This window comes from Gavialis gangeticus, unplaced genomic scaffold (assembly GCF_001723915.1).
Source record: "Gavialis gangeticus isolate Ggan-Ray unplaced genomic scaffold, GavGan_comp1, whole genome shotgun sequence".
NCBI classification, from domain to species: Eukaryota; Metazoa; Chordata; order Crocodylia; family Gavialidae; genus Gavialis; species Gavialis gangeticus.
In genome coordinates, this window is record NW_017729016.1 from 8,474,447 (window position 1) to 8,487,046 (window position 12,600).

A 12,600-nucleotide genomic window follows, 5' to 3' on the forward strand; every position below is an offset into this window, starting at 1 on the left:
AGATGGGGGGGGGGGGGCCCATGTGCTTCCATGGGATGTTCCATCTGCCCCACCATCTCAGCATTCACAAGCCATGGCTGGTACCTCGAGGTATCTAGAAAAAACATTTAAAGCTGTGTCTATGGTCGAATCGCTGATTCTCCAAATCAGCATCGAATCTTCAGATTTGGATTTGGCCAAATCAAATTGGGACAGTGATCTGAATCAACGAATCAAATCAATCCCCCAAATCAGTCCGAATCCTAATCGAATACAGCCCACTTTGCACACCCCTAATAAATTACAGGAGAACTGCTGATGGGCTCCAGAGCAGCTCTCCCTTTTCTTAAAATGATAGTTAAAATGATACCTTTGTCCACACCCCAAGAAACTTTTATTCAGAATACTTTGTCTGATGTATTGATATCCATGTTGGAAATGTGGGCGTAAAAATTCCCACAGTAAGAGGCACAGTATAAGCTGAGCAAGATAAATACAAGAGATGCTCTTCCCATGAGCTTATCCTTACAAGGTTGTGGTTGTCTTCTGTAGAAGACAAGAATACTTCAACCCTTGCCTGGCAAACCTTCTTTTACTTGTCAAGCAAGAAGCAGTATTGTGTAGGAGAACAGGAGCAGGGGACTTGCCAGCTGGACCAAAATTAGACTGGATTTGTGTAGCTGTAGATAAGTGCTTTTTCAGAAAACAGCAGTGTCTGGCTGTTAAGTGGCCAGTGAGGAGGAGGGAAGGGAATTGATTACTCTGCAGCTTGTGTTAATGCTACTAGATTTGCTTGTGATTATCTTTGTGGTTTTTTTGAATAACAGCACTAAGAGAGACTTCACTCAGTATGTTAGGATTTCAGCTTTAGTGAGTTTTAACTGGATTTGGATGCAAGTGTCTTCCAGGTGCTTTGTCAAGTTTACATGCCTGGACTCACTGGGAATAATTGTTTTGCAGATTCAGTGTGTGTGGTCAGATTTCTGTAACTCGCTTTCCTGATGCAATCAAACAGATCAGTAAATACAAGGTTACCATGATAGCTCAAGAGAAGGACAAAGCGTCATTAGTTACAACAGAGACTGACCCTCACGGAGCATTTTGTTTTAAGGCAAAATCGGGTACATACAATATCCAGGTGAGAGGACGGTTCAGTTTCTTGTCTTCCAGTAAATTTCCTAAACACACTCTAAGGCTATGTCACTTTTAAAGACACTAAAATATTCTCCTATAATGTGATATTTTCTCATTTTCCCCATTCCCTTTCACTCCTTTACACTAAACAAACAGTGACTTATTTACCTGTCTAATGAAGCTGACTTTGCAGTGCTCCTTCCTGTTACACCAGCCAAAAAGGAGGCGATGAGGGTTTATAGGGTAATTGCTTTAATCTGAGAGTCTGTTGTTTTGGAACCTTCCCTGCCATTGTGTCTTGCTTCGTTAAGTTGCCATATGAATAAAACTTGACATAGAGCTGACTGCAGCCTGGGTTACAAGAGCAAGCAAAGCCTGGTGTTTGCTGCTTTTTCTCATAGCCATGTCCCTCCCTGTAGAGGATGGGCCATACCGGGAGAAGACCAGGAAATGTAATGAAGTCTTCTGCCACATTGCTAGGTACAGACTGCTCAGGCCCCCAGAGTTGATGCTTCCCAAAGTGTTGCTCTTATCAGTTACTAACTCTGGGGTTGCTGGGTCATTAACACTGGACTGTAAAGAAGATTCTTGGAGCAGAAGCAGGGATTCTGGGTGCACCATGGGAATGAATGGAGTTGTTTTTGGCAGGACATAGATAATTGTGAAAATGCAAATGCATTAAGGAGAGAGATGTGTTTTAGTGATGATTGATTATAAAACCTGGTAAATGAATTGTGTTCAGTAATTACTGTACCCAGACTACTGCAGTTAAATGAAAGCCTTTGGTGATGTGATATACCCACAGGTAATTGTTCCAGAGGCTGAAGCCAGGGCAGGACTGGCTTTGAAGCCCAAAACATTTGCAGTTACCGTTGCAGACAGGCCAGTGATGGATGTGACATTTTCTCAGTTTCTGGCACCAGTTTCAGGCAAAGTCTCTTGTTTGGGTAAGAAAAGAGAGAAGTTAAATTGTCTGTGTCTGTTCAGTGTAGACTCTTGGCACCAGATCAGGACATGCATTTTTGAGATCACAGCTTGCTACTTATCTGCACAGGACTCAACCAAGTAAATAAGTTCTTACTGTGTACTTGTACTTCCCCACTGTGAAGGCCTTGCAATTTAATAAGACACTTCTTTGTTGAGGGTTGTGCGCCTTATAGCAAGCACTATGTATATTATTGTTTGCTGGATCAGGTTTTTAGGATGCAACCTTTTCAGAACAAAGGCTGTCTTTATCTGTGTGCAAGACAGTACTCAACATGCACTGAACATGTTGCCAACAGGTAACTAAAATTCTCCAATCACCTGCTTTAGCTCCATCAACAGGTGGTTACCTCTTTAATGGGAATATTTGTTACCGTCTGGTTCTGGATTATTACCTTGAATATGGAAAACACCAGACTGTTAATTAAGTTACACATGCTTAAGTGTTTGTAATGTAAGTGCAGAAGCTGTTAGTAGGGAGGTGGGAGTGCACTTGGTATATCCCTTTTCCTTGGGGATATATATACTTGGTGGGGTCTGAAGTTTCCATCCTTCCTAAATTCCTACTAGTTTCACCAGAGGATGATTGAAGTCAGAAATCCTAGGTAGTCATGCTCTTAAATTATTCCCTGTGAGTCTTCCACAGAGCTGAGCCTTCTGCCTTGCTAGCATTTCCCAAGTCTGGCAGTCTGCAAAGAAGATGTGTTCAGGAATCTAATTTGGGCTTCTCCATTTGTCAGCTGCTAGAAGATGCCAGGGTGTCTGTTGGCTAATGAGCTAAAACTGCTAAAAAATATAGCAAAGCTCTTGTAAACAGATACTTAACAAATAACCCCCTTAAATGATTGACATCCTCTTGTCCTAGGGCACAGGGAGTGTGACAGGCAGTTTTGCTGAGGTTCTCCTTGTAGGGCAGGAGCCCACTGTAATTCCATTGTTTTTCCTATGTGTTCTCACAGATGCTTGTGGTGATCTGATGATGACTCTGCAGTCAGTGAGCCGCCAGGGAGAGAAGCGCAGCCTTCAGCTCTCTGGAAAGACGGACTCAGTGGTCTTTACTTTTGAAAATGTGCTACCTGGCAAATACAAAAGTAGGCATCATAGAAGCTTTGCACTGAACTTGTGACATTCAAGAGTAGCTGAAAAAATTACATATGTCCTTTGTACTCAGCCGTGAAATCAGTCTGTGGTCAAAAGCCCTGTAGACTTCCGGGGTTACATATGCAGGTCCAGTTAATCATAATCATATTGTACAGTGAAATTCCCCTGACTTAAATGGAACTGTAGCAAAATGGGTGAAGGGACAGACCCTGCTTCAGGTTCTCAACCTTTTTTAGACTCAAGGCACCCTCAGAAAATGCTGGTGCTTAGTTTTCACTTGTTTTCTGACTAAGGAAAAATTATAGAGCAATTTTCTGTTATAGAGATCTCAAAATGCCCACAACAGGTCAGAATGTTTTTGACCCTGTGGATTCCTGTTTGAATCATATTTCCACACCTAACAGGGCTAACACTGCTTGGCACCCTTGAAAGGATTTTAAGGAATCTGTGGCACCCTGATTGAGAACATTCATCCTAATTCCCTCACTTGCCATTGCACCAATTCCTGCCTTAATAGATTGGCTCCTTTTATGAGAGTTAAGATGCTTTGGAACTTCTTGTTCTCCAGCAGTGTGGACACAAGTGCTTTGGAGCCCTTTCAGAAGGGAAGCAGCTGGTACAATTGTGTGTGAACACATTGAGAAAGATTCAACTGTAGCAGACCCAATCCAGCTCAACACTCCTTCATCCAGGGTTACAGTCAGAGTAGTTTTCCTGTATTTGAATTGTACTCTGCTCGTTCACACACAGCAATTAGAACATACTAGCTGCTGCCCTTTTGAAATGTTTTCCTTCTGAAGTTGCTCCAAGTGTTCGTACACAAGGAAGTGGGGAAAGGGGACACACACAGATTGCCTTTTTTAAACCAGGTGTCCCACATGGCAGTGACCCTTAAGTCATGATCCTTCTAGGTATCTTTGGCAAAGTTGGTCATGATGAGGTCAACCTGCAGGAACAGCTAGGAGAAAGTGTATATGGACTTGTGGTGATATTGCACTGCTGCGCGACCAAACTTGTCATATCTGTTTCGTCATGGTTAAATTTGTATAACTGGAGTGGGAAGGGTTTATGGGAACAGCCAGTTTTATGAAACTTCAGTGCAAGAAGGACATTGCTTGTTCAACACTTTGTGGTACTTGTTTTTTAGTAAGTATTGTACATGAAGACTGGTGCTGGAAGAATAAATCTTTGGAACTGGAAGTTATGGAGGAAGATGTCTCTGGGCTCGAATTCAGGCAGACTGGGTATATGCTGCGGTGCTCTCTTTCCCATGCAATTACACTGGTATGTATGTAACACACTCCCTTTTTTCGTACAGGCACATACATGCAGATGATGTTTGCACAGTCTGGAACCTCTTTGGTTGTTTCTTAGTGGGGGAGAACTTTCAAACACATTTGGGAAGCAAAAGGAAATTATGAGTAGTCCCAAAAAGGTTAAGAAAACACATTCTTTCGCATGCACTGTGATGAGTAAAAATAGAATATAGAATGTCTTTGGGTGACAGCTTGAAAAGGATGTTTACTGCCCAAAAGGTGTGAAAGCTGTCTTTTGAAGGTTTTTCTGTGGTATTGTAGCATCCAAGCACCTTTCAAGTGTTGACTTAATTTCCCTGGTAGCTGTGTAAAACACAGGATTATTGTTTTCCTAGTTTTATATATGAGCTAAGGCACAGAAAGAGTAAGGGAGTCTCCTGTGCTCATGCCACAAAAAGCTTTTGGCAGAACCAAGAGAAGTATGTTTCTATGGCCAGTCTTTATCCTTACCCACCAAGCCGTCCTTCTCTGTGAACAGGAAATTTTCAGTTGTCTGCATTCCAGTCAGAAGCATGACTGTAGATCATGTACATGTGCTTTAGCTAACTTTAAGTTAGCTGGTTTGAACACTCCAGAACTTACTGTGGTTTGCAAAACCTATTCAGTTATTTATGGACTAGTGGTTAGAGCACCTCCCTGAAAGAGAAAAACCTGGATTCAAAAGCCTGCTCTGAATCGGGCAGAATGTTGATTTGAACTGGGGTTTCCCACCTCTGTGGATGGTGCCTTAGACACAAAGGGCATTTATACACATACTTTTTTGTCTTAGGACGTACCAGAGATCCACCGCTTTGGAGAAGATTCAATTAATCGAGTCTGCTCCTCGCCTGAGCTGGTGTGCTGTGTGCAGTTGTATAGGTGGCGAAATGTGTGTCAACGTGCAGAAAATGGCAGCGGTACACTTTTGAACTAAAACACCTTCTATGTGTTTTAGTTCAAAAGTGCACCACTGCCATTTTCTCAGCACTGATATGCATTTCGGTTTTTATACAACTGCAAACATTGCAGCGCTGGCAGCTTTTGTGTGTAAAAATGCCCAAAGGTGTTGAGGCCTAAAGATGTTTGAGATTGGCCTCACAGGGTTTATACAGGGCCTAGAAGTCTTTGGTTGGAACTTGCTGTGAAAGTATAGAAAATTAATTAGAACTTCCTGAATAAATACTTTTTACCTTTGGTTGGGTGGATACTTGCCAGTAATATATTGTGTTGGGGTCTCTTGTTCAGGAATTTTATCAGGATGGAAACGGACCAGAGAATGTTGGCGTTTATAACTTATCCAAAGGTGTTAACAGATTCTGTCTTTCAAAGCCAGGTAACTTATTTCAGATGTTTATTTTAACCAAAGTATTGCAGTTTCTGAAATTTGAGGACTGATTACTGTAGGACATTGGTAAACTTCTGAAGCTTGGCATTCTATATGACAAGTTAACAGAAATATTTTCTTCCTAACCGAAGTGAATGTAGAAAAAAACCTTCTTGCATTTGAACTGGAACAAAGGTATTGATTTTGATCTGCTCTCCACATGCTAAAATATATTTTGATCATACCTAGTTACTTCCAAATAATATCTCATTTGCAGATACTGGAAGTTTCATTACCATCTGGGCTTCATTCTGGGTACCTTTGAAACAGAAAGCACCAGCAGATTGTCAGAGCCAAGAGAAAGGGTTTTCAAAAATGTGTTGTTTTTTTTTTAATTTCTACATGTCCCAGATCTCCTGTGTGTGGGATGTGGAGTATGACTATTCAAGCTTAATTCTGTTTCAATTTTGATCTCGGTTTACCTTAAGTCACCTGTACTATATCTGTTACAGTGATTCTGTAACTGTTTAGAGATCTAGTCACTTCAACAGGTTGTCACTAATTTTGTTTAGTCGTGTCCACGCAACTTATTGTTATCAAAATAGTATGAGATTTCCCACTTGCCCATCTTAGTGTTTTGCATTAGTATATTTTTGAGAAAATCTTGGCAAGTACCTGTAGTAATCTGTTGCAGAACTGAGCTAAAATAATTTTCAAGTGTCTGATTTCAGGGCTATAGTAATAAATAAAGCACTGTGATTCATTTATATATATAAGTTATACTGTTGTAAGCTGGGTTTTCTGTCTTTAGAATTCAGTACTTCTTTCTTTAACTTAACTTCTTCAGGTGTTTATGAAGTGACCCCACGTTCCTGTCATCGATTTGAGCATGAATACTACACTTACGATACGTAAGCAAATATAACACCCAAAGCATTGTAACTGCCATAATAGATGCTTTCTTCAGATGAGGCTGGGTTTTTTAACTATTTGATGAAGTGAGCTTTATCTTACAAAAGTTTGTGCTATATATAATATATATATATATAGCATAATACGTGTGTGTATATACATACACACGCACATGTGCGTGTGCTCGCGTATAGTACAAACTTGACTTCAGACCAACGTGTCTAACTTTTATTTAAACCCATTAGGAACGACATGTTGGCTATGCTTCATTGTAACCAGTAGGGGGAGTCCTTATCACAGCAATTTGGAAAGGATCTGCTTTTGCTTTAGCTGCCTCTGTAAAAGCAAATAAGCAATCAAATTATTTTTAATCCTAGAGTTTTAAAAATGTTTTACCATTTTAAATTGATCTGATACTTCTATTTATCCTTATATTGAATTTTTTTTTGTAACAAATACCGAAATGGTTTCAATATAGAGCACTGATCACTTGATATCATGTTTGAGAAGAGCAGTTGCATTGTGTAACTAGGTGTAGTGTTGTGACTACATTCTAGCTGTGGTAATTACCTTCTGCTTATACCTGGTACTTTAGCTGAATAAGATATTTGCCCTAAACAGCTGTTGTGTGGTGCTCAGATTCCTGAGTTGATTGTACTTCTTTGGTGGGTGGAGTAGTTCATTATCGGTTTATTCCTGTAGTACCCAGGGCCAAGCCTCTATTAAACAGAAACCTAACGGGAGATTGTGCTTGGTTCAGAGAATAACTAGTCAAACTAGACAAGTCAGTTGCTGGGAAGGAGAGTGGAGGCACAGACACAGGAAATGACTTGTCGGTTTGCTCTATGACCTTGGTTACGCCACCTCCATCACTGGTATGTCATAGTTTTAAGGTAAATAGAATAGTTAGGGGAAAACTCACTAAATGAGATTTCTTCTTTTCTTCAGAAGAAAATATGTAGTTCCTTTCTTTTCTTTTGGCTTACAGGTCCTCTCCCAGTATCCTGACCCTGACTGCAATTCGGCACCATGTCCTTGGGACAATAACAACAGATAAACTGATGGATGTGACTGTTACCATTAAGTAAGAACAAAGAAACTTTGGAGTTGTTAAAAATGATATCCTATTCATAAAGTTTTATTTGAGTTTGTAATATTGAAGCCAACGCAGCTGTGGCACAATTGCTCCTGGTTTTTAGTTCCAGCAATTTTGAATCACAGGCTGTTCTATGTCCTTAGGATTTTGTGTGGATGGATAAGTGGTCCGTGAGTGTTATTTTATGCATTATCTCTCTGTCTTTATTCAGCTATTCCATATATATTTGTGAGAAGGTTACAAAAAAACACAGTTATGATGTTCCAAGAGATGATAACTGTTAGTGAACTGGGTTTTAATTTCTCTAGAATTCATCTGACCTTTTTAGTCTGTTTTGGATACCTTTGTTTTGGGATCTGTTTTTTCTCTTAGCACTTCAAGAAGAGAGACCTGTTTTCTGCTTTAGACCATTGTTATTGGCATGAAGAAGCTATAAAAAGGAAACCATGTAGAATGATTACACACTAATGTGCCAGGTTATATTAGCTGAAAATGAAGGTTGCAGGGGGATTTGTGAACAGTTTTAATTGTTTCAGGTGTCAAGTGAGGCTGGGAGATGCTGACTTGATGAGGTCTTTACTAGAGCTCTGCTGATGCTCATGTATTCTAACCAGCTTTCTCAGACTTTCATAAAATATTATAAACCTCTTAGCAAAGTAAAAATCCCTGAAGGAAGTTCAACCTCTAGCCTAATGAACCTGCAGCAACTGGTAGTACGGTAAAGTAACACAGAGATAGTAAAGAACTGATAGCTTTTTCCCCCAGTGCGGTTTAGCAGCTAGAACTGGAGGCCCAATACCAGGCAGTGCTCTGTTAGCAGCTGATGGTCAACAGACTGTGTTTAGCCTACATTTTTTTTTGTGGCTATTTTGTGAAAAGCAAGGACACATCCTGGACGCCTCAAATGGGATTAACTTCTTGGGGTAAAAACGTGTGTATATATAAGACTAGCCATTTAATGAGAATATTAGAAAATAACCATAATATTTCTAGATTCCAAGAAAGTACATAATAGCATGTCATGGGATTCGCCTGTAGACCACAATTAATCAGTTTACAATTCCTGATAAAGTAGATGGCACAGCCTTCTGTGTGTGTGGGTCAAAACTAGAGTGTGAGTAGGGTACGTGATCTCTGCTTCCCCCCTTTCCCCCTCGAATGGCCTAGTGTAGGAAGATCCATTGCACTCCTTGGTATAGCTATTGTGGGGAAAATGTGAAAACTTGGCATATTTCTCAGGGTCAGCTTTTTCATGTGTAGATCAGGGCTGGCCCATCCTATCCTGCAAAACCTATGGCTGCAGGGGGCCCCACGGCCAGGGGGCCCCCAGCATTGGGCCACTTGCCATACTTCCCGCTGCTGCTGCCAGCTTCTTCGTGTCGGGAGCCCCAAAACTTTCTTGCAGGGGGCCCTAAAAAATTGTGGGCCTGGTGTAGATGACCTGGCTATTAAAGAGAAACGAGATACAGTACAAAGAATGATCGGTGACCATAGATATAAACAATATAATAGTGCAGAGTGGAAGGAGGGTGCTAAGGTATGGCGAGAGTGCAGGAATGCCTATTATGTTCCTCTAGAGAATTTTTGCGTCCAAACTATTGAGAAGAAGTAGAGTGTAGATAAATATGCAGGACTATTATAACATCTGTTTTTTATATTGAGGTAAGACCTGTGAACTTCCTAAGGAAGAAAGACAGCTCAGTACCTAGAAAAAAGCCTTGAAGTAAACTTTTGGTTGGTATGGGTGAACTGTTTTTGAACAAGATGTAATAGGGACTTGAGGAAATTATATGGAGGACTAAATACAATGAAATTGCAATGACTTCTGTGAGCAGAGAATATTGCTAGGATGATGGAAAAGAAGACATTAGCTGAGCATCTTTTGGAAAGACCATTCTCATGGGCTTTGACCTTGTGGTTTTGACCAGGGCAAAAATGGGAAAAAAAGACTGAACCAAGTCTTAAGCGCTTTAAATATGAATGCCCAAGAGTGGCAAAGAGGTGGAGGATGGGGGGAATTGTGAAGAATGGCCACAGATCTTGATTTTATAGGATCAGAGAAAAACAATAGTAATTGTACTTCAAGGTTGGTTCCATCTTGCTTTCCCTGAGGCAGGCCCTGTCATTTTTTGGAAGTCTCTAAAGTTCTGTTATCATCTAATAACATGTATTATTTCAGATTCAAGTACTCTCAGGCAGGGGTGTCAAACTCACCTGGGACCTAACACTAGAGCCAGACTACAGGGCTCCTTGTGGGTTGGATTGAGCTTGGGGCATGGGGCCAGCTGCTGTGGCCGCCCAGGGATCTGGGGGAGGGGGTCTGGGTGAACAATAACGAACGTCCAGGTAATAATGAACCAAACCTGCTGCCAACAGCTGTGGCCAGCAGGGCAAAGGGTCCTGAATTCTGTAGGAGGCCTTGCCCCTCAACATTTCATTGTCCAGCAGGCCAGCTAGAGAAGCTCTCTGGCCTGCAGGTCATATGCTTTATACCTTGCTCTAAGGACAAGTGGGGGTGGTGTACTTTCCCCCCTCATTGTCTAAATAGAAACATTTCCACTGCTGTTAAGTTATGCAGAATTGTTTCAGTCTAGTTTTGAGACAACAGCTTAGTTAATATTGTTTTTCTATATGTGGTTCTATTCTGTAGAAGTTACCATCCTTCAGCATGGATACTCTGCCCCCTTTATATTGCTTGTGTACTGTTGGCAATGCACATGCTGCACTTGTAAGTAGGGCTTTCAGGTTTTTAGAGGTTTCCTAGTACAGGAAAAATAAAGATGATCTCTCACATGCTTAGATTCAGTCTGTGTAACTGAACTTATTGTGTTCAGGTAGTCTTAAATTTTGAAGCTCCAACCTTTCTCCCATTCTAGAATAACCAGGCAGTTTTCCTCTGGGAGAATTTGTACAGCTTTCTGTTCTCTCTGAATGTTGCTTTCTAGCAGTAGTTGGCAGATAGGGATGAGTAAAGAGATTTCTGCCTTTGCTTTAGTTTTATTTGCACTTGGAGGAGGTAGTAGCATTAAAGGAGGATGGTTAAAGAAAGTGAGGGGGCTAAAATTTCCTGCAGTCTGAAATAGGAGAGAGGAGGTACAATGAGTTATGTAGCTTCTATTCCAAAGAGAGAACATTTTGTCTTCCTCTTATGTTTTCAGATCATCGATTGACAGCGAACCTGCCTTAGTCTTAGGGCCCCTGAAATCTCTGCAAGAGGTGCGTCGGGAGCAGCAGCTGGCAGAGATTGAGGCTCGCAGACAGGAAAGAGAGAGGAAGGGGCAGGAGGAGGAAGGAACAAAGCCACCTGTGCAAGAAATGGTGGATGAACTCCGAGGGCCATTTGCATATGAATTTTCATACTGGGCAAGGTACTATAATATATTCGGCACAGTAGTACAGCACAGTTCTCATGGGGCTATTGTCTATCATTGTCTTAGGTCCTTGCCACTGCGGGGTACTGCCATTTGGAGGGAATAGGTCAGTTGTTCAAATTCCTTTGGTGAATCTCAGTGGCTGCAGCCTAAAAATGCATAACTTGAATGTCTCACAGCTTACTCCTAGGTCCTATGCTGCCCTCCACCTCTCTGGATGGTCACACTGGTGAGAGTGCAGTGCTGCAAGAGACCTGCTAATTACAATTCTGCTTATTTTGTAGGTCTGGAGAAAAAATCACTGTGACACCTTCATCAAAGGAGCTGCTTTTCTATCCACCCTCTGTGGAAACAGTTGTCAGTGGAGGTAAAGACATAATATATAGCAAAAAAAAAAAAAAGACACAGTGCAGTTTTATATAGGCAAACATTATCCCCACATATCAAATTATAAGCTGCTTTTCAAAGGAAGTTGTGACATTATGTATCCAGTTTCAGTTGCATTCCAGTTTGCACGGGCTAATTTCCCTTTTTGAAAATGGAAAGCATTTGAGCTACAGGAATGTAAAGAAATAGAAATCTGTGCTTTCACCAGATGTTGTACTTCATTCAGTACAATTGTATTCTGGGTAAAAATGAGGATTCCTACATGCTATAGTAATATTCAGGATGATGATAACCTGAGAAAAGAAACTTCCTGCCTAGTAAGGTTATCCAAGCAATATCTTTCTTTTCACTTGGCTCTTGAGGAAGGAAATGAAAGGGACTCTGACTTGGTCATAATTAGTTCTATTGGTTGTCCAGTGCAGAGATTTTAAGTTTCTCCATTTGTGGTTTCTTTATCCTCTCAGGCTAGGGACAGGCATTCAAAAAGCCTAAGCCTAAATTGATTCAAACTTTGCAGGTCAGTTTAACTTGGCTAGACTGAACCAGTTTGTAACTGTAAAGAAATCCCCTTTGGACTGAGGAAATGCAGACACATGTTTGCAGTGGCTCAAGCTAGAACCCAGGGGGTTATAGAGCAGCCCTCCCTTCCCTTCCCTTTCAGGGTGCTGAGCTGAGGGGTGGCATGGCCTGGCCCCAGCAGGACGCTCTGATTAGGGAAGTGTTCACTCCCCTCTCGCTGCTCCTGACCAGTGAGGGTGCCAGCAGGAAGTTAGTTACACAGCAGAGAGTTACACAGGGAGTAACAGAGCATTTATCAGCCCATCAAGAAAACAAAAGCCTCTCTCATTAGTTCAAGCTCTTCTTAAACAGCTTTTTCCAAGAAAGGAATGGAGGGCTGTTAACAGCTGACCTGTTGATTAGCTCCAAAAAAAGCCCTAAGCAGACACTGTCCTGTTTGTCTTACACAAACTCCTCTCAGCATTAGCTAGCATACCACAGGCTGGTTATTATCCGTGA

At 41.3% G+C, this 12,600-nt stretch overlaps 1 protein-coding gene across 1 annotated transcript in view; it reads left to right on the forward strand.

Annotated features, from left to right (window-relative positions):
- LOC109294298 (nodal modulator 1) overlaps nt 1–12,600 on the forward strand; it is a gene marked incomplete at its 5' end in the record, with an annotated part of 50,522 nt that overhangs the window by 12,179 nt on the left and 25,743 nt on the right. The window contains 9 exons of the mRNA XM_019512598.1: nt 940–1,117; nt 1,919–2,060; nt 3,057–3,188; nt 4,346–4,482; nt 5,739–5,826; nt 6,665–6,728; nt 7,718–7,813; nt 10,984–11,193; nt 11,481–11,563. Coding sequence (XP_019368143.1) covers nt 940–1,117; nt 1,919–2,060; nt 3,057–3,188; nt 4,346–4,482; nt 5,739–5,826; nt 6,665–6,728; nt 7,718–7,813; nt 10,984–11,193; nt 11,481–11,563 — 1,130 coding nt within the window. The remainder of the gene's footprint in view (nt 1–939; nt 1,118–1,918; nt 2,061–3,056; nt 3,189–4,345; nt 4,483–5,738; nt 5,827–6,664; nt 6,729–7,717; nt 7,814–10,983; nt 11,194–11,480; nt 11,564–12,600) is intronic.